At 39.3% G+C, this 23966-nt stretch overlaps 1 protein-coding gene across 2 annotated transcripts in view; it reads right to left on the reverse strand.

Moving 5' to 3' along the window:
• Window positions 1-263: 263 nt before the first annotated feature.
• Window positions 264-23966, reverse strand: part of LOC121644859 (rho GTPase-activating protein 29-like) — a 29664-nt gene continuing 5961 nt past the window's right edge. Inside the window, exons 3-22 of one of the 2 annotated variants that reach the window (XM_041993101.1) lie at window positions 16552-16695; window positions 13500-13596; window positions 13154-13226; window positions 12852-12912; window positions 12108-12257; window positions 11734-11798; window positions 11512-11622; window positions 9867-9947; window positions 9207-9374; window positions 8972-9109; window positions 7256-7440; window positions 6134-6303; window positions 5670-5795; window positions 5118-5213; window positions 4262-4425; window positions 3956-4144; window positions 3663-3800; window positions 3284-3516; window positions 2462-2762; window positions 264-2099 (exon numbers count right to left, since the gene is read on the reverse strand). In XM_041993101.1, the coding sequence (XP_041849035.1) occupies window positions 936-2099; window positions 2462-2762; window positions 3284-3516; window positions 3663-3800; window positions 3956-4144; window positions 4262-4425; window positions 5118-5213; window positions 5670-5795; window positions 6134-6303; window positions 7256-7440; window positions 8972-9109; window positions 9207-9374; window positions 9867-9947; window positions 11512-11622; window positions 11734-11798; window positions 12108-12257; window positions 12852-12912; window positions 13154-13226; window positions 13500-13596; window positions 16552-16695 (3854 nt within the window). In that variant the 3' untranslated portion in view covers window positions 264-935. Of the gene's footprint in view, window positions 2100-2461; window positions 2763-3283; window positions 3517-3662; window positions 3801-3955; window positions 4145-4261; window positions 4426-5117; window positions 5214-5669; window positions 5796-6133; window positions 6304-7255; window positions 7441-8971; window positions 9110-9206; window positions 9375-9866; window positions 9948-11511; window positions 11623-11733; window positions 11799-12107; window positions 12258-12851; window positions 12913-13153; window positions 13227-13499; window positions 13597-13780; window positions 14081-16551; window positions 16696-23966 lie in introns of those variants that run through there. The other variant, XM_041993102.1, reaches the window with a different exon arrangement.

Here is a 23966-nt window from a genome sequence, read left to right on the forward strand (position 1 = left end):
GGTACCTTTTCCATTTTTGCCAAATACAACAAAAGAACAATTTAACCACAACACTGAAATGCAGTTATGCAAGAAGACTACAGATAAATGATTTATGTAAATAAATTTCATACATCTTTTTTCTTTTTAGCAATTGTTTTACAGATTTTCCTTTGAAATATGAAAATATTTATTATGTAATTTAGTCATTTAAAGCACATTTATAGTATACACAGTTAATATAAATAAATACATATAAAAGATCACTAAAAAAAGAACAGAAATGATAGTTTAAATGCTTTTAATTTGCATCAAGATCTGTTGCATTTCATTTGACCTCCTGTAAAGTCACAATTCTGCAGTGAGCCAAAATTACTGTGACAAACATTGAGTATGTATGAATAAATATAAAACGTAAACAGATACATACTGGAAGGCTTACATACTGAGAAAATATGTACCAATCTTAAAAGTGGATACATTTAACAAACAAAAAAATAAAATCTTTATCATTAAGAACGTTGTGTTAAGAACACTTCCACATTGTCCTAGTGTAACACAATACATCATTAATTTTGTGAATAAAAGGGAGCATCACAATTTAAACCTCCTTTAAGTGCATCGTTTACAATATAATTTCGTAGCCAATTTAAACACTGAACAGGAAAAATGGTCAGCTCACAGTTTTTAACTGACAAAAATCCATTTCCTTTCTGATATACCATCAAAAAAGTCATCAAACTGTTCAAAAACATGACAATAAAGTCATTTCACATTGGCTACATGCTTGGACCAACCACTGGCACTGCCTTTAATATGTAAAATAGAATATATTAGTATGTTTAACACTTTTATGGTTTATTTTCACAGACACGTCTTCTCCCATTCTCTGTTTGCTGATAAAAACATATGCACATATATATTTATATTTACAGATACAATATCTTGATTTGGTTTCAGACAAAATGAGCTTCTCTGTGTTCGAGCTCTTGCAACCTCCGAGGTCGCAGTCTTTGGTAAATGGGTTTATTTTCACTGGGGCTGAGGTCGTCTGGACTGCTGGGGGGTGGAGACTGGGGAGGTGAAAGGGTAGTGGAGGAAGAGACTCCAGGGTCAATGGCACTGTCTGTGGAGTCCTGTGTCTGGAGCCCTGTCTTTGTGGGGCTTGTCAGGGCGGGAGACAGGGATAAGGTGACTATTTGGGCTGGGTTGGCAAGTGATGAGGTGGTGGAGGTGGTGGTGATGGTTGTTACAGTGGTAGTCCAGTTTGGAAGTGTCCTAGCTCTGCTGTTAATGGAAATTGGGGGTTGGTAGAATGTTTCAGGAGGAGGCTGAAGAGTTCTTGGTGCCCTGAGTGTAAGTGGAAAGTTTGGTGAGCTGCTTGACTCACTGGCTACATTTTCTGTGTATGTTTCCCTTTTAAAAGTCCAAACAGGCTTGACTGACACTGTGTGAGAGTTTCTGGAGAGTACGGTGCTCACGCTAGTTGTAGCAGGGACCACAGAGGAAGTGGTTGCTGTTGGGCTGGCAGTGATGGGCACCACTGCCTTCAAGGGCTGCAGTCCAGAACTGGCAGGCGGTAGGTTGGCAACTATCATAGCAGTTCTGGGAGTTACATCATAATGCTTATACTTTCTGTCCCAGGTTTTCCTTTGCATAGTCTGTGTATCTATAAAAGGAGTTATGTAATAGGTGCTCACCCTGGACGAACCGCTTTGGCGAACTTTGTCAGGCTCTGGCATCTCCTGTATTGTTTCAGTGGTGGTGCCAGAGCCTCCATCAACGCTATATGAATTGTTTCTATTATTCTTATCGCTGATCTGAGCCGGGGCAGGCAAGCGTTCCAGAGGCATGCTGATAGGTCGGGACACATGCCTGATACGCTGGGTGCGTAGCTGGACCTTTGGTGCCGTTGAAACTGTGGAGGAGAAGGTTGTGCTGGGACTGGCACATGCCGGGGCTGTCCTCTGGACCTCTCCCCCACTGTAGGTCTGGATCCCATTGAGTCGGTCCAATGCTGAGACCTCCGTTCTGTCTTTTCCTGGCTGGACCTTCTGAACTTCATCCAGGATGTGGGAAGATGGAATTACTGATGAGTACCTTTTGTACACTTTGGCACTCTGATGGAGCAAAATTGAAAATTAGATTAACATCTGAGTATTAATAATTTTAAACTGTATTCACATGTGACCAACAATAATCAGAACATAGTTGTAGGGTTTCTACAACAAGTTAATGGAGATTAAAATCAAATATATAGGGTATTCGGCATATTTTCTATTAGAAGAATTAACTTTGCTGGATTTTTTCACACTTAAATGCTGGTAAAAGTAGTTTTGAAGCCATTTTGGCACTGGTTTATATAGTTCCTCACATTGTGACAGTCAGGTGGTCTCCACATCAACTTTAAATCTGATTATAGTGTCTTTAAACAGTATCATTTTAAACACAGATTTATGCTCAAGCTTTAATTCCTCCTCACCTCTTTTATGTCCATCAGGGAGGCTGAGTATCTGCTAAGTCGTCGCACCTTCTCTTGCTGGGTCAACTTGGGTGATGCCTGACCAGCCGTGGCACTTTCAGAATGAGACAGGAAGGACACGTCAAAGATGGTCTGGAAGTGTCGCACAAGCAGCTCCACCATCAGAGCCTGGTAAGGGTAGTCCACCAGGGAGGACAAGGACACTTCTGCGTCAATCTGCCGTGGCTTCACCAGCGTGGGGCCAAAGATAATGCCCAGGTTACTCGCCGTCATCTTGTTTTCCTCAGCCTGTTCAGCGACTCTGAGGTAAGTAGAGTGACAGAGTTAAATGACAAAAATAAAAAATCAGGTGTTGTTTTCAGTATTTTTCTCTGGGTTCTGAGAAACACTGAGGTAAGAAAAGGTAACCGGTTACTGAGCAAGTTTCTACTGGCAAGACTGTAAAATTTAGAATTCTACTTTAGTAATCTACCCACAGTAGAGAGCATTTTCAATCATGTGATGATGTAAAACTGCAAAAATGATCATGAGCACCAAAGGCTTGAAATTTCCAGGGTTGGAAATTGTGACAACTGAATATTAAGGACCTAAAAACAGACTGTTTAAAAAAAACATGTTTAAAATGGAATCAGTGAGACTATAAAAAGCACAGGTTTTATGTGTCGTACTGTCAAATATGACTTCTCCTGTGCTTAAAGGAAGTCTTTTCCCTTTGAGTGTTCTAAGGAAGCTTTCTTTATCAGTTTATTTGTAAAACAAAAGCAGGAACATGTATAGGTTTTAAATGAAGGCATAGCCCTGGGTTTTTATTTACAGGCTTACCTGTGTAAATGTGTGATAAGGTAACGTAGAGTCTTGTAGTTGGCTGTGGGCAGCTGACGGAGTAGGTCTCTGATCTTGAAAAGGACTCTGTTCAGCTGAACACTTGGTCCACTTTTCTCTTTGGGCTGGGTGCTCTGAGGTTTATCAGCCTCCTCCACTATAACCCTCTGGCACTCTTTGGCCAAGCCGATGAAGTCATTGTAGAATCGATACAGGATCAATGGCTCTGGTAGCTGTTCAAGTAAATAACAGAGCTAAAAGACTGAACTGAACATAAACTACTGACATATGACAACATCTACTTAATATAAACCTTAACTGAAGTGACACATTCATTTTCAATAACCTTCTGACCAGTCAGTTAAAACCTGAGACCCACCTGTCTCAGGTAGAGTTTGAGGACATTGCTGATGTCATGGGGTGAGAGTTCAGACAGCTCAACCAAATCCTTCCCATTTTCAAACGCCTGACAGAGCTTCTCAACACGCGACTTGGCACCGTTCACACGATAAATGCCCTATGAGAGTAAAACAGGAACTTAGACCAGCACACTTTTAGAAAATACACAGTAACAGGAAGGTTTGGACACTTAATTGAAACTAAAGTATTGGATCATTGCCAAACAAGGTATCACATGATCACAGTAAACAGAAGGAAGATGCATCTACTTACCTTGATGTTAAGAGCTCGACTCTCAATCTCAGATGTGCACTTTTTGATTATAAAGGGGATACCGTCTGAGCTGTTCTTTGCTGCTTGGGCAAAGTCAATACCAAATAGCTGTAGCCTGCCCTGTAGCTTCTTGTGACCACACTGGATAGCAAGCGTCTCCAGGCACTTCTTATGGCAGGCCAAGTAGCACTGGCAAAGGAAAGCAGAAATGAAGAAGTGTAAAATTAATCTTTTATGCTGTACACATTGGCCCTATGCTTTCATTAGCATTTCTAATGTTAGTGACAAGCACATGGTGGTCCGTACCTCTTCACATTCAGCACCATGGAAAACAACCAGACTGTCACACTCTCTGCACTTAGATGGGGCTCGCAGTTTTCTTAGCTTGTGAGTTTGAGCAGCTTTGGACATCTGAGCATTTCGGAATGGACCGGGAGAACTCGCTGTCTCCGTCACCATCTCTGCCAGATCTGAAAATCAGAGTAGCTTATGAGAAAGGTGACTAACAAGACAGGAAACATTATGTGTTATTTCAGTAGGATATTGTTTCACAACAGCAAAAAAACTGAACCCTACTGATAGTTACAAAAGGTAAAAGACTTTCATCTCTACTTGAACTTAAACTTTAACTAGTTTCTCTTTCCTTTTATTATGTTTTATATTCACAACCCAATTCAGAACAGATGTGAGAAGAGTCATAATTAAAAGGGATCAAAATAGTATAATATTTTCTTTGGTTTTGGGATTTTTGGGGTTCAGTTCAGAGGAAAATAGGGTAAAGAAGAGAGCTGATAAGGTGCTTCAATTCACATGGAAAAAAACACACTGACTGAAAGAGATCTGCAAAGATACAGGAAGTGTATACTGAAACCATAAGCTAAAACTAACATGACCTGAATCCACACTGCTCCCCTGAGTGTAAAAGCATTTGATACATCAAAAAATCTACCACAGGTTCTGACCAGTACAACAGTCCTTTGTATTGCACATTATAGAGAATTATGCAATGCTCCCACTTGGTCCTTACATCAGCTTCCCTTCATAAAAAATGGATACAATGAAAACCTTCGATATGGAAGACAACAGGTCAAAATTGGCAAACACATGATGAGTCATCGGCCTGTGTGCACACAAAGAACGCATTCATAAACACACATCTCACCATTTTCTGAAGGGGAAGGCTCCCTCTCATCCAGATCATCGGCGGAAGACATGGTCCCAGTGGAAGGAGTTCTGGGAAGCCGTCGCTTAAAGTCACCTGTGCACATAAATTAACATTGTTCAGAGACTAAATAAAAATGGACAACGCTTTCAGGCTGGGATAAGAATAGGACAAAAGACATGCTCTACCTGTGTACCTGTAGTGTTGGAATTACCTTAACTTAGAAAAGAGTGGCAAGGAGTTTCAGCTGAAGAAGGACGTCTTCTTAGATCTGATGTGTGTGTGTGTGTGTTTGTGTGTGTGTGTGAATTTCTCATATACAATCAGGAAGTCAGACAACAATATATAAGCTGCTCTCTGAAATATCAACATTGAGCTGTTTTCTGTTTCTATCTTCTCACTGTCTCTAGCAAAAGTTTAGGAAAGTTTGTCCCATTTAACTTCTTGCTCTTTTCTTCACAGATGTTTCATTTTTCCTAGCTCAAGAATTTATTTATTTTTATATGTAAAATATCTTCTACATCTACAAGGTTTAAAGTAAAATCTTCATACCTGGGCTGGCAGTGGGGGAGTCCATGGACCTGGATTCACTGCTGCCTCCAGCACTCTCTGAGTCACTGCACATCCCACCCTGACTACTGGAAGCCCAGGTTCTAAGTGGGACCTGAACCTTTAATGCTGCGAAAATACATGCAGACCACCAGTCACAAACAGAATAATACAGCTAAACAAAAGTAATTTATTAAGTAATATTCTACGTTATTTACAGAAACAAGCAGTCACACACATATTCCATTCTTATAAGTAAGCAACACACAACCACTGCTTTAGTCCTAAAAAGATTCCCATGACTCACAACACAGTGTTAAGTCTCCGAAGGGCTCATAAAGATGCAGGCATGTGTGCAGGCTGGTCAAATTCACATATCGCCATGAGCTTTAGAAACTTCATCAACAATCTTAGATTCTTACTGAAATAATATAAGCTGAAACTCACATGTGTGTTGGAAGAAATACCTGGTATGTCTGTGCTGCTGTTGGACCTTCGCTCACTGATCTTTGCAGGTCGGACTAGAGGGTTATCCATTTCATCTCCACTTAACACGTCACCAGAGGCAATGGATGTCTGAGACAGGTTGCCATGGGAGGAGTGAGTGCTGCCCACTGACCTTTTACTGAACACAAACCTGATAAAAACAATTAAAGCATTTAAGGCTATGCATCATAAATATAGAGGAGGCAAAAAAATGCTCTCTGTCTAGTAGAAATCTTTCAGGGTTTTCACAAATCTACAGCTATAAATAAACTGTATTATTATTATTATTATCTCATGAAAAGTATTCTTTCCATTAGCTTACTACATTTTTTGTGTGCCATTAACCAGAACTGAAAGAACAGAGTTTGATTAGAAACCGAAATAAGTCCCGTCAGCAAACCACTAAAACAAATACATTAAAAGTAAAAAAAAAAAAATCCATCTTTTTACATTATTGTCTAATTCTTACTGCTTCTAAAATTACTACAATAACTCTAATAACATTACCATACTATCCAGTATTATCAAATACAGGTTAATATTGCTTCTTTTCATGTAGTAAAACAGTAAATATGTGTGGAAACTGGTTCATAGCGTTGACAACCTAAGTTGAATATGAGCGGGCAGCTCCAAACCAGAGCCAAACTCTCACGCTTGTAATCTCCCCAGCTGCATTCAGCCTGCGCCACAGATATTTCCTGAGGAAGGGCAAGAAATTCAACATGCGCTCTGTCTCTCCTCTGACTCTTTCCTCTTACTGACTCATTGTTACCTTTGCTCAAAGAAGACCTAAGAAACCTAAAAATGGATAGGAAAGACTTAAAGACATTTCAAAATATTTCTAAAACCAAAATAACCTCAAAATTACTAAACTGCTGCACGAACACAATAATAAGTAGCAGCTATATTCAGTCCAGACTGGCACACAGACACACACGGTCTCATCAAATTGAAGCCTGTGCAACAAAATTTTACGTAATAATTTTGAATCTGCAACCTTCCTGTTTCACAAAATGTAAAGTCATTGATGAGTGCCTCTCTGAGCTGAACATAAATTCAGCTCATGTTTTTAAAATCTGAGAACTCTATGGTGTCCTTGTTACCTGGAACTGTCAGAGATGGAGTCAGAGTGAAGACGCTCCTTTGGCAGATTTTTGGGCAGGTTCCGGACAAATTCAGCATAGCATTGTCCTGGTTCATACAACTTGGCACTCTCAGTCAGAGCTTGGTAGTGGGCAGGGAGCGACGCACTTTGTGACTGCTGCATCTGAAACCAGTTCACCGTCACCTAAGAAAAAAACCAGAATGAGTGAGCAAGTCAGCAAATGACCCACCAGCTAAGTGAAAAGCTCTTTAAATTAAACTAAAAGCAGTGGACAATAATCTTCTGTTATAACTGTGTGTGTGTGGAGCTACTGATGTGCTAACAAATGTATCTCTTGAGCTTGTGCTGATCGTCTTGTTACAAGGCAACATTTTGCTGGGAAACCATGAGTCCAGCCATTCATGTGTAGCTTATTTTGATACAAAATTGTTGCAGGACAAGCACACCCTCACTAGGTGTGTTTCCATTACCCCTAAAATTGCGCAAAAGCTAGATATCGCAGTAAAAAACCTGTAATGGAAACACCTACATTACGAAAAAACTCTCAAATGTGGCTAAAAAGTTTTTACGCTCTCATGAGGTGGTTTTTCAGACGTGTTGATATAGAAGTATATCACAAGAATGTAATGAAAACATTTTCTCACAATTACCCTTGACCAGATGTGACGTAGCGGGTCACGTGACCAGTTCATTTCAAATAAAGATGGCGCAATATGAGTAGATGCAGGAGGAGACGGAAATCTTTTTACAAATAATTAAGGAAAAAAATGTAATCATCATCCTTGATAGCAAACAGCGGCGAAATGCAGAGTTTCACAAAGATTTAGAAATATCTATTCTCCTCAAAGTGGAGTCTAGCGGGACGAGATTTTACGAGAATAACGGCTAATGCGCTAAACACCATTCAGAGGAAACACCTGCAAATCGCAATTGCACTTTATCGAAATGTTAGAAATCACTTTTATTTAGCGGAATAATGTAATTGAAACGCAGCTACTGTCATGGACCCACAATGCTCTAGCAACACAATAAAAAAGCTAACCCAGACTCAAAAACTCCCCCAGTCTGATAAAGTGCCTGTGGTTTCTCACCAGAGGCTCACAACCTGCAAACCAGAGTACACCAAGGCCTGCTGCCTGTTGTCTGGCACCACAAGAGTTGTGCACGTTCTAATAGGTCAGAACTGTTTTGGCAGCACGAGGGGGGACCAAAACAAAATCACTTCGGTTGAGATTCCAAGTGAGTTGAACCAATATTGAACAGTGAGGTTAAAAACTCTGTAGACTACAGATTATATAAAGAATAGCCACAGAAATTGTCACAGAATAGGAGCCAGGACCTAATTAAGAACATTTGTAAAATAAAAACAAAACAGCAGCAATTTCTTTGCTCTAAGGACATGTCTTTCAACAACAATGGCAGCTCACATATTCACACCAAGATCAGTCCAGGAAGTACAAACTTCTCAGTTTGGATGCAGACAAAAGACAACCACTATAACAATCAATAAAATATCCCACCTTTGTCGAGGCGATTCTACCTGCAGGGGAAAAATTAAAGGTCTACTATTTATGTCAAGCTGTGCTAAGCCATCCCATACTGTGCAGGGTGAGTACGATATTAGGCAGGTTGTTTTAATCTTGTCTCTGACTATGTATGCACTAAGTTATAAAAACAAGTTGTTGACTGTTAAAAATGAAATACTGCCTCTCACAGCTTTGAGTGTGAGGTCACACTGGAAGATCATCTCCCGTATCTGTGTGAGGATGGTGCTCTTTGCATTGGCCAGATCCATTCTTCTGACGCCTGCGTCAGCCATGCAGCTCTGGTACTGGTCCTGAGCCTCCTCAGCCTGCCCAACATAATGCACAGAGAACAGTGTAAGCGTGTAGAAGTTGTTCATAGTAATACCTTTGTTGTCTCCTTTTTGCTTTGTTTTTCTTGCCCACCTTCTGCAGAGCCTCCTCCTCAATCTTCCTCTTCTTATCCAGCTGCTTGTTTCCAGCATTAGACTGCTCCTCCTGGGAGCGGTTTGTGGATGAGTGGGCTTTCTGGTACTCCTCCCTCCTCTGGGCCTTCAGCGCTCTTGCCTTCCTCAAAGTTGCATCTGCCTCTTGCTGCCAAAACCACACAGATTGGCCATATAACACACACAATTAAATGTGACAATGTGTGCAACTGTTGCCATGGGTACAATCAAATATGCCTTCTTAAATGATCAACCTTGCATGAGAAGAGTTACAGTTAAGTTTGTCAGACTATAACAATGTGAAATTGTGACATTAGTATATCAATACTAACAAGGCTCTGAAAAAATTATGCCAAGCAGAAAATTCTGGTATAATTTATTAGAATAAAAAAAAAACCCTGATTCTTACACAACATATAACTGATCATGCAAGTGAATCTTGTCTGTGCTTGTGTAAGATTGTTTGGAGTGATTGTATTGTTGCTCACTACAATATGCTTCATTTGTTATGTATCTGATAGTTGCCTGGTGGTTGTGCAACACTGACTGGTTAAAAATGCAAAAAAGGAAAAACTGGCATCATTACTAACAGAATAAATGATAATTATGTTATAAAGATATACAAAGACTCTTTACAAACCATTTTCTTTTGTTCTCTCTGCCACTGTTCCTTGATTTCTTTTCTCAACTTGTCCAGTTCATTCTTGCGAGCCAGAAGAGGCTGAGAACAGAGTCAACAATTACACTGAGGTTTTTCAAAACAACCTTCTTTTAGTTTCTTTTCTCTTTTTTTTTTACACAAAGTTTAATCTAAAAAGCTTTACATAAAAGAGAGTTGAGAACAATCGGGTAGTGTCTGTATCAGCTGGTACTCATACAGAAAATATTTGTGTCTAGAGGCTAGGGATGTCACGATTACAGATTTTCTTGGTACAATTATTGTCAAAGAAATGATCATGATTTTAAAATGATCACTATTATTATGCATAAATTCCCAAAACTATGTGTAAAATCACATGTACACTCCTTCCAGGTCTTTAAGATTTATTTATTTCTATATTTTCATGCCAACATAACAAAATAATAGAACAACTGCTGTGTAAAGAATGAATAAACCCTACATATTAACTCTGGATTTCTCTGGAAGAAAACAGATGAAAAGGCTTTTCAACCTGAGTAGAGAGTTTAGAAACCCAGGAAAACCAGCTAGCTTTGACTTCCAGCTGTCTTTTAGCAGAATAGCTGCTATTTGTTTGGGATATAATTAAAACCACAATAGTGACGATAAATAAGACCGTATATTTGGAATTAAATGCTGTTTCTTCTACATAATTTGACTATTTCACGCCGACGTCTAAAAGCCATGGACCTCAATTATGTTTAAGCAGCAAAACAAACGGTCACAAAATATGTATTAAGTTTGTTTTTTTGTTTTGTTGAACTTGTTTTTTTCTCCTCATCTGTTTAATGTAACGTTCATTGAACGAGTCACATTGCGCTGTAAGACCAACCCAAGTTGTACTTAATTTAAAAATAGCAAACAACACGATAACATTTAATTTTAATTTTACGTTCGATAAACATTAGCGTTATTTAACAAAACTACTGTGCATTTACCTTTACTGTAGCATAAAAATCTACTGGTATCCTACAGTTGGTGAAACTTTTTGGATGCATTTCCTCCTTTCTCTGCAACTTTTTTTGTCCAGCTTTTGGCCGGTGAGCCATTCTCCACAATGACAAAAAAAAAAAAAAAAAAAAAAAAAGAAAAAACGGCACGGATGTCTTAATCCGTTTGTTTGGAGGGAAAAACTCTTCCTCTACCATAGTGTCCCACTCACCCTCACGGAACCAAAACAAAGCAACACAAGCGGAAACACACGGATGTGGAGTAACTTTGTTTTCGTTCCATGAGGAAGTTGCACTGATCTGCTGTTATGGTTCATATGTAATATTTTATTTAAAGTGACGATACTGAGGGAGCGTTACGATTAATTAATTCTAGCATTAAATACTAAATAATCATGACATCCCTACTAGAGCCTTTCATAGAACAAATACAGGCTCATCTGATTCTCAAAAGGGCAAACTGGGATGAAGAATAATAATTAATACCTGCTTTCACAAAGATCTTTCTTATTGAGAAAACAATAATTTTGTTAAAAATATAAAAATATTTTTAAGTGAATTAAACAAAAGGTGTCTTAAGGTTATGTTTTGAGCATAATAAAGGAACAAAGCTGAGTAGCTCATGATAGCTGGAGTGTACCTCTTTTCACACTTACCTGTATGAATTTATTGGTTTGAAGAGTCATTGTAGTCTGAATAATCAGCTGGTTATAATCAATGTCCTTCTTGAATGTGGAAATGTAGATATCACTGAATGGCATGTAGACCTTGAACAAATATGAGGAAAATGGTGTTCACAGATGTTTTTTATATTAACTTTGGAATTATGTGGATGGAATAACAATTCTACATGACACACGAGTGAAGTTTTTGGTTACCTGTTGACTGGCCAGCGTCTTTGCAGACTCAGCCATTTTAGCATAGCCTTTAGCATACTCAATATCTGAAACAGAATTTGAAATTATTTAAGGTTAATTAGCTACAGTTGTTTCAAAGCACATGATTTTGTCTAATAGCAGAAGACTAACAAGCAGAACTCACACTAAGGTATGACCAGATAATTTTCTGTGACATGAAGACATTCTTGACCATACTGGAACATATCTGAAGAAAATGGCTTTTTCCAATTAAATGCCCCTTCAGATACATATAAACTAAAGTACTTAAGTCTTTTTTTCCAGTCCGGCTAAACTGAATCTTCTGTGTATATATATATATATATATTATATAACAAGAAGTTTAACTGTCTTACCCATGGCCAGTCGCTTTTCCATCCAGGAAAGAAGGTCTTTGATGTACTTGGACCAGGCCTTCGCATAGAGCAGAGCAGATTCCACCCCGCTGTCATTCTTCTGCAGGGTCAAGTCGACCTCTTCCTCTCGTGACAGTGGCACCTCTGGGCCTATGAAATCAGCAGAGGAGACACGCATATAGTATGACCACAAAGTTCTGAAGTTGGATTCATGAATCTCACTTCCACTATCACAGCACACGCGTGGGAGGTAAAGTCGAAAAACAGAATGAGGTCAGTGAAGTAGCCGGTGTGGGAGGATATAAAACTGCCAGGCGTCTTTTAAAATAGTAAAAAAAACAGCATTATATTCCTTTACACTGTGTAACCTCTCCTTGTCACCCACCATGTGATTCAACATAAACCCCATGTGTGCTCCATCCCACACTGAACTACTCTTCACCAGGCAAGGAATGTTAGACATGTGGACAGACAGGGGAAAACGAGCAGCTAGCAAAAAAAAAAAAAACAAAACTGCAGAAATAACAGGGGTTGAAGAAATGGTTTAAGGCGCGTCTACCTCAGGCATTCAAGAGTCCAAATCCTAAATCACTCAGCTAACTCAGACTGACATTTCGGGCTGCCCTGGGCTGCAAAGCAACCATTAAATCCTTTATATATATATAAAAAAGCTTTTAATAGCTATCAAGTTATTTTACACACATATAGCTCAGAGATAAATGACTGAATGTGAGGTACACTTACCCACAAGATCACTTTTCTCTGGAACATATTGCTTAGGATCCACAGAGAGGTTGTCAAAAGACTGTGAAAAAGACATTTAAGATGAAAAAGAAGGGAAAACACATAATCAAAGTCACACATCAGAAGCAGCTAGGTTTTCAACACCCCAATTAAGTACGGAAAGCAAGTCTTTTGAAGCTGTTTTTAATGGAGGCATGGTTAAATGGCTGCAATTAGTGCACCCTTTAGATGACTGCCATATTGCAAAACAAGGCCTCGAATAACGTGGTTTAAAAGCAGGGAAAAGAAAGATGGTGTTTTACCCTGCTTCTCCTGGTCTGGGGGACCCCCAACCCTGAGCTGCTGTCCACATCTCCCATAAGGAAGTCAGAAACTCTGGGGGTAAAGATTTAAATGTCAACATGTGACAGGTTCCATTGAAGCAGACAGAAATAGCTTGACATGATCAAAAGTGTTCTCTATTTTAAAACATACTGACTTTTAACTACTATTTAAAATGCTGATATGGGACAGAGGTAATGACAGGTTTGACCAGACCAATAACTTCCTGTCTTCAAGTCTAAAATCAGCTCAAGACTTTTTGGTTGTAGCTCAAAAAAGAGAAAAAAAATAGAAGTGTTGAAAAGGTAAACAAGCATTTTTACTCACACATTGCCAAATGTGAATGCTAAAGTGTCAATGGATGTGTGTATCTCGCTGAATACAGCTTGTTCGTTTTCTGGGTTCACTTCCTTGAAGTTAATGCCTGTGGACAGTGATAACATACAGCCAAACTTCAGCCAAAAGTAATGAAATTACAAATCAACCTTTGCATGTACTCACTCATTCAACACTTTATGTGGTTATACGATGATGTCTTAACAAAACAGAACAGAAGCAGAAGCAGTCAAAGGCAATGACTTGTACTTGTCTTTACTTCTTTTACCCACTTTTACACTCCTCCTGGAAAGGCTTCAAAGGTCTTCAAGGAGGAGTATTCAATGAATATCCAGAAATAATCGCAGACTTTCCCTCCTTTAAAAATGATACAATCCTCTGGCCCATTATCCATACTGATCATGCACAGAAGAGGCAAATTTGCTTTGAAATCCACTGACCAAATGTCAACCAGTGATTTTAGGAAGCCATCCAAACATGACAATCTTCATGACCATGTGCAAGGAGCTTTCTTTGTAAGAAGACATTTGCAGAAAGAAACTGGAGGAACCAAAGACGCAGTCAGCGAAATCCGACTGAGCACACTGCTTCCTGTCGTCCCCGCAACAGGAAACACTCACACAGTTTGAATTCTGTAACATGAAAAACTCAAGACAACCACGAACACACTTACCTTCTGTTCACCACCTGGCATTAACTCACAAATGGCACCCAAAAACCCCAGCTGTGTGAATGAAAAGCTGCGACCTAAACAATCCAAGTTCCCACAGCGCTGTTTAGCTTTTGTGCTTTCATTTCCTCTTGATGAGAAAAAACAATCAGTCCAAGTCAGTGGCAGATGGATAATTATAAATCCCCAGCCGATGAATAAGCACAGATAGGTCATGGCATCCTGGGTTAGAGAGGCAGCACATTCCAGGGAGACTCTTGAGGACACCAAAAAGAGGAGGCACGGTGCGAGCCTCCCTGCAGTGCACCTCCCTAGCTTTAAATGCTAGCATACAACTCTGCACTGACTTCTTCCTCAGGACATCCTGTGGGTCTCTAACAATGATTCCAGAGCTCTGCCCCCTTGTCATGCCTGAAATATGGAAACTGCATCATTCAAGTACAGGATCCACTGTTTTCTCACAGTTGAGCTGTAAGTGGGATGATTAGCTTGTGAAAAATGAAAGTGTGGATCATTCTGTCTGGATCTAACTTGACCTCTGATGGAAAAAATTCCATCTTTTTTTTTTGGGGGGTTTTTTTGTTTGTTTGTTTTAACCCAATTTGTTAGATTAGATTAGATTAGATTAGATTAGACTTTATTATCTCACAGTGGAGAAATTCACTTGTTACAGCAGCTCTTGTTATAGAATAAAGTACAGAGAGGCAAAATAAGGTGAACATGTTAGGCAAATCTAGGAAGAAAAAAAACTAAACTGAACATAAATGCAACAAATACAACAAATTAACAAATTTGAACTGAATTAATTGATTTGAATAAATCTACAACAGGTTACATCTACAAGGCTGTAGTATGTCAGCTGTAAGCACACTCTCTAAGCAAAGGAGGATACAAAGCAAGGAAATAATGTCAATAAGTTGAGGAAGTTAGCAGTTTTATTGCAATGCCCTGCAGTTTAGCAGAAGGGGGAGGAGAACAGCAACTCTCATTTTTAGGCCAGATGACACACAAACAGAGTAGAGACAAAAACAGCTGGCTTCTTCTAGAATGAAAACCTGTGCACAGCAAAGTGGAATTTAAATGGTTCCTGACATTTTCAATGTTATACCAATTTTAATAGTGTCTAAAGAAAAAAAAATGACAAAACAATAGTTTGGTAGGATAATATCTCATTTGAAACTGGTTAAACTACCATGTGTTTGGAGAGGGAGGAGCATTTTTTCCAGTAATTTTGGCAGCTGTACCAACGCCCCAGGTGTCATGACCAAGCTTCAAAGAGGAACACGAGTGAGGCGACGACACACTGAACACAGCGAGACGCACAAGTCTGTTATCATCCAAACGTGTGAGTCTTCATCTCTGATGTCTCACTGTTTCATCTCTCAGACAGCCTCTCATTTCCAGTCCTCCTCAAGCTCAGTCTGAGTCAGAACTGTGTTATCTACTGGCCATTAGAGACAATCCGTCCAGGGATTCAGTTGATGAAAAGCACCCTCTTGTGGACAAGCAAACCCTTAAATAAGCTGCGAAGAATCAACTGCATTTATTGCTACACCAACTGACAGCTTTCCTCATGAGACAAATCACACAGGACAGCCATGTATTGTTATGCAACCCTTCTGACAGTGTCAGAATGGTGCATGCATACCTTTGTCCAGTTTTAGTATACTTAAGTAATACTCTGGCAACATTCTGTTCTGACAAGTAATAATGTCACCAAATTCTTCCATCTATTCTGTGACTCACCAGTCTCGACCATGACAATAGTTCTTTTGACTAATCTAGATCATTTTTGTTTTCTTTTTGCATTCTAAACATTGTCAGCACACCACTTAACAGGTTACAATGTGCAGACATGCTTTCTCAGGGAGTAAGTCACAGCCCAGAGACAGTGCAGGTGATCAGATCAACAGACACCTTACAACACGAAGGAAATGAATGAAGGAAAATGAATGTACCTGACTGAAAAAGTCTTTAAAGATGATTAGATATGGAAAACAAATCACAGGCATGTAGTCTCTATTGTTGTCCTGTGCAAGTCATGTGAAGAATTCCCCTTGCTGTGGATCACATTACTAACAGATGAGCTTGTGAGTTGAGATTCTCTTTGTGTTCATTCAGGAGACGTGATAGTGCGTGTGTTGCTTTAGGAATAAACGTATCCCACCGTGATGCTTCAGATGCATATTTCTAAAACAACTCTTGAGTAATGAAAAGCCTTCAGGGTAATTCTCACACCGGACTGAAAAACTGACGTGTACCCTTAAACGCCAATGCAACTGTAAAATGTTAAGACATTTGAGAATAATCAGGGTGTCTGTGTGTGTTTTCACCTGTTTGTGTGCACCTGTGTATACTAGACTGACTACTCACCTTTGACTTTGGCAATGACAGTGCCAGCAGATCCAAGAATGTCTACTGAGTTGAGGGTCTGATGTTTGCCAATAACAGCCTTGAGGACCCGGAGTAACTCAGCTAAACGCTCTTGCACCACCTCCTGAAGACCAGCTTGGTTTTCTAAACATAAAAAAAGAGGCACATTAGCCAGGCGGAGTCATATAAGAATCAAAGCTTAATAAAACTCTAAACCCAACTAACACAATCACACATTTTCATCTATTAGTCACAATAGGACCAGTGCATTCCTTTTGTCACTGTCACATACAATTTCACAATCATTTAGAAACTATGAAGCTTTACTGTCTTTTCTCCAATACACAACTCCTAGGGTAAATGATAAATTATGTGTTCTAGTGTGTCCAATCGAGAAATAGCAGAAAGAGAAGGCTGTGGTTGAGAAACAGTGACAAACTCAGTTGTACGAAACCAACGTTATGCAACTGTTCTGCTTCCTCCAGACAGTGACAACATGAGCAACGGAAAAGGTGTGTATCATAATGAGTGAAACAGTGTCAGCCAAAGTAATAAGATTCACAGACTAATAAAAGAGATGAATGATGGATTTATAGCATGCTTTTGTGGTCACAAGTGAAGCAGAGTCAAACTAGAGAGTCAGAAAATTGTCCCTTGTCTAAAAAACAAAACAAAACAAAAACAACAAAAAAAGGATGAATTCAAAAGGCTCTCATAGTAAAAAAGAATAAGAAAAAAATGACTGACATGACTAATGGCAATGATCATGTATTCATGTTTCCTGTAACAAATGACAGACAGTGTGAGCTGCACAAAAATTAGAGGATCTCGGAAGACGTCACCAGTGAGGTTACACAAGATGACAGAGGAGCAAAAGAATGTTCAAATGCATTCAGATTACTCTTTGCTCTGTATTTTTAACCATATCACATTCTGTCAGGCACTCTGCTATGAAAGGCATCTCTTCCCTGTAGAACCACCAGACAAAGCAACATAGCGTGGCTAGAGCTGCTTTCTATTGTTTTGTTTTGATTATAACTTAATTATAACTCCAAAAGAACTTTCAAAAGCAGAATAAGCATGTTTGAAAAACACCTGGAAAAATTTAAAACAGAATGTAAAGCAGCAATACTAGTAATACTGAAGCCATGAACATCTGCCAACAAGAAAGCAGCAACAAGAGAGGAAGAGTTTGTCTCCTGCTCCTATTCAGGCTTATCAGCAGAGGCTCTGCAAGCTGGCACCAAACAATAGGTGAGTTCATGTCAGCTCACTGTTTTGGAATAAGCTGGGGCACTGGCTAGAGACAGACAAGTCATCTGTTTTCCATCAAAGTTAACCCACCAAGCAGTAGGGTGAGGCAAGAGACTGAGTTTATTGGGCTATTAAAAGGAGTTTCAGAGGGAGTTAAAAGGAGATCTTGTGTGTGTGAGTGAGTTATCCTTTTTTATCCTTTCTTATTCATATGTAAGCGCTAATTAAACAGCCTGGTGTAACACATAAAAGAATCTAAATCTGCAACAAAGACGTGCACAATGTCCATTTGTGGAACTTCTTTATGAATGAAAAACCTGACAAAAATAGAGACGCCAATAATCAGATGAAAGGTTTATTTTGAATAATATCCATTAATAATCATCCTAAAAACAGTCACATGGGCAACAGCCCTCAGTTTTCACATCCAGATTTAAAGAAAATGTGTGATTTGCAGTGGGTTGGCTCACCTGCTCACTTGGCCCCAGGTGAGAGTTCCCTCACACTGCAACATGTGCTTTGAAGTCTGACTCTATCGACACTGATAATGGATCTTCATTAGGTCCCCTCCTTCTCCTTTTTAAATCCTCTCTCTCAAATTTTGTCAACAGGGTTTCATGCCAAGCTCACTTGCTTTTGAAGATTTTCCCAACAAAGATGTGTGTGGGTTGGGTGTTAGCATATAACAGTCTGTCCTAATTAGATGCACACCTGAGAATTAGCATTTAGCATGACACAAGGGGAGCATGAAAGTGCCGCTACAGAATCACAGCAGTAAAGTTGGTTTGGATTACCCGCTTCCTTTTCGCTTGAAAAGAATTTAATTAGACCAATCTATTCTTTAAAGAAGCAAAAAAAGGCACAGTTTGCAAGGAAATAATAAGGCTAAGATGTTGTGGTAACAAAGACAAATGACCTGAGCCAGGCATTTTTTTCCTCCTTTGTTTACTGTCACCCCCTTCTAGTTCTTACTAGCCCAGCACTGTGAGGAGTTAACCACTGTGCTAAAGTGGCACAAACAAATAACAGCCAGCAATTTCAATTAATTATAAACATACTGTTAGCGGCCTTCAGCAGAGAACATGTCCACACTAATTAGAGCAAAACGTTGCAGCAGACCTGAGATGGCTTCCAGATTTAGCTGACAGAATATAAAGAAAAATATAAATGAATTAGTATAAAAATTAAATGAATTGCCTGTGCCAGGCCATTTTAAATCCCTCTTAATTATTTACCCTTAAGCATCGATTAAATGTTTTTTAAAGATTTCCCCTGAAAAATCCTACATAGAATTAAAAAGATTCTCATTTTTTTGTGACAGATAAGACTAATGCCAACTATTGTTGTTTACTGTGTGTAAATGTGTCTGTACATACAGCAGCATCAGACAGGTGGGAAAAAGCTGGTAAATTTTAAATAGTTTGGAGTGCTTCTGCCACAACGTCATCAAAAAGCAGAGTGGAAATTTGCTGGTGAGTGTGGAGCCAGGCCATTGTTATGGCAGTGATAACAGCACTGAGGTATTGTTAAAGGGAAGACCCCTGCCAGCGCCAGTGCAGTTCGAATTTGCCTGCTCTTTGTTTACAGCAGTAGGACGAGCTTGTGTGTCACAGCCATGCTTTATGCTTGGTCTGCTTCTCTCATTTTCCATGAGACTGAAACATCTATTTAGAGAATTTTTTTAATGCAAAATGAGGAAAGACAAAGAAAAACAAAACAAATACTTAGATGCATCTAGGGCACCCTTTCTTAAACAGTAACTTAAAGATTTACCTAATAAAGAAAAAAAGTTGCTAACAGTTTTTTTTAAGGATAAATGAATCAATTAATTGCTTCAGTACTACGAAAGAATTTAAGGTGCTGCAGCAAATCCATCATATGGAACAGAAAGTCAGGACAGTCATGCCTGCAGCCTTTTTTATGACCGAACTCCTGATAGCTGAGTCAAAAGTAAAATCAAGTTACGTGTTTATGTCTAAATGTTTTGTTAACTTACATTGGAATTTAAAAGTTCTCTAGGCTTTCACAGTGTCACATTTTTTCTGGGCTTGATGATGTTTTCATTTTTCATGATTAACATTAATGAAAAATCAATGATTAGAATGTGTCATCTCACAGCTTGAGCTGCCTGAGTTCAATCTTTCCTTTTCTGCAGCTCAGTAGGTCAATAAATGAAAGGACAATTTCAAAGAAATGCTGTAATGTTAAAGCTTAAAAATTCAGCAACACTAATTTAACAGTGTGAATGGGAAATGAAAGACTGCAAACTTTGCAAACCATTTATCTAAAATAATAATTTTCCTCTGCTTCAAATCTTCCAAACACCCATGTCACAGCACTTCATTGCTACATAGTCAATAGTTTACTTGGTGACAGAACTTTACTGCAATGCATCATCTCAAACATTTGGCTTTTAAATTAATGTTGCCTCTTAAATTGCTGCGCTTGTAGGGGTCCCATTGTGTCTAACAAAGCTCATTGTGAGTTTAGAGTAGAGAAAGACCAATCTAATCCCAATCTTCAGGTGGCCTGACAGGGGTTACCGCCTCTGCTCCCACCACTGATAACAGGCAATCAACTGGCCTGTCTGGACACGCAATCTGCTCAACATGGAACAAGCCTCGGTAGGTTTAGTGACACAGAGCTGCTTGGGAAACTGCTGCAGGGCTTTACTGAAAGACCAAGGAGGCCACATTTGCACTTCAGCATCCTACCTCCTCATCTTCTAATCAAGAGGGAGGGAGGATGACGCATTTACACCCCCAGAAGCAGCTTATTCCAGGATTTTTGTATTTATTTTTTTTGACATGTATCCGTTTGCTACATTCCAGTTCAGCAGCTTGCTCTCTTGTAACTCAAATTATCACCCCAAATAACCCAAACTAACACTTACTGGCCTTTTTATATATAAACTCAAAGGCTAAACTTTTCATGGATCCAAGACATTTTTCCATAAACTTCTTCACACCTGATCGTCATCCACAAGGCCAGAAAACATCAACCTAACAGATTCTGCTTGTATTACTGGGCTGCCTGGAAACCTGATATGCAACAGGTGGAATTGTTTGGTCAGGATTCCATCTCCCAACACTAACTTCCCTCTCTGTCCAAACAAATGCTGTACTGCTGGGTGCCTCTCCATCTATCCCATACCTTGTTTGGCAACAGAGGGAGTCAGTCATCCCAAAGACAGTAAACAACAGTCTCTTTAACAGCTAGATGCTCTCAGACAATTAGTGAGCTACTCTCTGTGAGGTCTGGGCTTCACAGTCTGGCTAAGTGCTTGACACTTCACTACATGTTTGGGGGGATTTTAGACTGGCATATTAGGAAGAAATGCTAAGACTAAGACAGTCTATGCCAGTTACAGTGTCAGGTATACTAAGATCTATGCAAAGAATGTTGGTTACTTGAAGAAGCAGCTGGACAGTCACTTATGGTCGTTACATAACGTATTTTTGGAAAATTCAATCAAAAAGAACAAATCCTACAAAAAAAAGAGTTTTAGTTGTGATGACAGAGATTACAATTGACTACTATCTGCTTCTAGCGTGTCATTAACTTGGCTGGCTAAAGATCAATTAAGTTACCTGCAGAACATTTTTTAAAGGATTTCTACAGAAGACATTCCAGATAACTCTTTGTAACAAACCATCTCACACCCCTGGCTTATATGTCACAATTCTTAGTTTAAATACTAGTCACAAAAACAAGAAAAAAGAACACAAGTGTTCCAAATTTCAGATGGAGGAACCAAACAATGCTTGACTTTTTTATGGCCGGAGAAATGGCTCATATTGATTAATCAATACATAGTTCTAACTCTAAAGAATGATGTCATATTACAAGCCATAAAGAAAGTTGTTTGTGCCCAGACATGCATGCAGGAAGATGACTTCACCTCAAGAAATTTAATGAATGAATCTCACAACTGTTAAGTACAATAGTTCTACCAAATCAGCAGTAGGGATAAGCAATATTGCCAAAAAATATATCACCATATTTTCTTAAAGTATGTTGATACAAATATCACAGACAATATTTATGTCTTTGCCCACACAATAAGTCACAGCCTCGTATTATCCTTCCAACGCTTGTCTGACTTGTCATAAGGTGAACAGCAAAATAAAGCCACACACATGCCTGGCCGAGCAAAAGAAAAAGTCCCCACCTGGATTTAACTAAGCAAATCAGTACAAGCCTCCTATTGGATAATTACTGCATAGGCGATTATCTTTCAGCTGGCAGCAAATTATTTAACCCCAACTGATGCAATGAGTAGCATCTCTATTCTTAAAAAAAACATGTGGGAAAAAAGAAAAAACATCTAAGGAGATTGCAGAAACTACTAAAACTGGGTTAAGAACTGTCCAACACATTTTTAAAAACTAGAAGGAGAGTGGGAAACCATCGTCTTTCAGGAAGAAATGTGGTCGGAAAAAAATTCTAAATGATGGTGATCAGAGATCACTTAAACATTTGGTAAATCAAATCAAAGAAAAACAACAGTAGAACTCAGGGGCAGTTTAATAGTGAAAGTAAGAGCATGCATAATTCGAAATGGACTCCACAGATTGAACAGCTGTGTAGCCATAAGAAAACCACTAATCAGTGAGGTTAATCAGAGAAAAAGGCTCTACTTTGCTAGAGAGGAAAAAGATCAGACTCTGGAGCAATGGAAGAAGGTCATGTGGTCTGAGGAGTGGACAAAGAGAGTGCATTGGAGGGCTGGTTCTGACCTCAGGTGGGAGGTGACACAAAGGTATTCTGCCAGTTTTGGAGTGTGTAAAGTGTGAAATGCGTGCTCACCATGCAGCATGCTGGAACAAAAAACCTTCTTATCCATGAGGCAATTGTTTATTGCAAATAAAGACACAAGATCTGGAAACACCATGGACGGAATCAAACCTGGTTGGCTGCATCTTTGGGGCGACTAATAAGCTACATTATTTTCCTAGTCTTTCTGTCTGGTCTTTTTGCTCCTGAAGCAATATTTCTGAAGGTTTGGTAACCATGCTGCTTTGGTCTGTAGCCTCCACTACGGTGAAAACAACAGAAACAGATGGTAAACCTTCTGCCTCCACACTGAGGTCAGAATGCAGAGGAGAGGTGATTACTCCTGGGTGAAGCTGCAGCTAGCTTCAGGATTAACTCCCTTCACTTTACCCAGCGGTGGTGAAGCAGACACGGGACTCTGCTGTAGCAAAACATTTACCGCTAAACAGGCAGTTTTGTCTGCTCCAACATTGCCCCTCCCATCCCTACCACTCTGACTCCTGTATATATACATATATTGGTATTATCATAAATGGTATGATATTTCACACCCCTAATAAGCAGCAATAACATCCTCTGTGAGTGGGAGCTCTAACACACCCATCACCCTGACCAATGTCCTGCACAAACATCCAGAACACATAACCATAAATCCCACCCCAGGAAACACACCCCAACCACAAGCTTGCACAAAAACATCCTTCAACATCACAGGGGAAAGTTACTGCCCAACAAATCTCTTCTTTCATTCTTTCTTTCTTTCTCTAAGAGCAGTTGGCCATTAAAACATTATACGCTAGATTTCGGCTTTTCAAATAATCAAAGGTACCACCTGCAAGTGGCCTCTAAAATGGTACGGGGGCACATATGTGGCAGAGGGAGACATTTGTAAGAGATTTAATTTCCGTAAGAAGTTTAAAAACTAACAAAATCCTGTTATACAATAATAGAACATAAATGTAATTAAGTCTGCTTGATTTTTTAAGAAAACTGCAATTTCCATCTGGGATTAATAAGGTTTTTTTTGTTTGTTTTTTAATTGCATTGACTTTTTTTAATGCATTCCTTTCAGTTAGTAAAGTTACTGCACTGTAAATGTTTGAGCAGGAAGAAAAACAGGCCACTAAATAAACAACACTGTTACAGCCAGGAGTAAGTCCTTGTACGATCTAACTAAATACTTTCATATTTTCATCATTTGCCTTCATAGGTCAACACAGTTACAGCCTGGTACTGTGAAACACGGAACAATGCAGCTCAGCTGCAGATCTTATCAGTGTTGTGATGACACCAACACAAGAAAAAAGCCACACTTTGACAGGGGAACAAGGACCTGTGAGCCAGCTAGACATGTTCTTCCTCATCAAACAACATTCAATACCCTT

This window comes from Melanotaenia boesemani, chromosome 8, assembly GCF_017639745.1.
Source record: "Melanotaenia boesemani isolate fMelBoe1 chromosome 8, fMelBoe1.pri, whole genome shotgun sequence".
NCBI lineage: Eukaryota > Metazoa > Chordata > Actinopteri > Atheriniformes > Melanotaeniidae > Melanotaenia > Melanotaenia boesemani.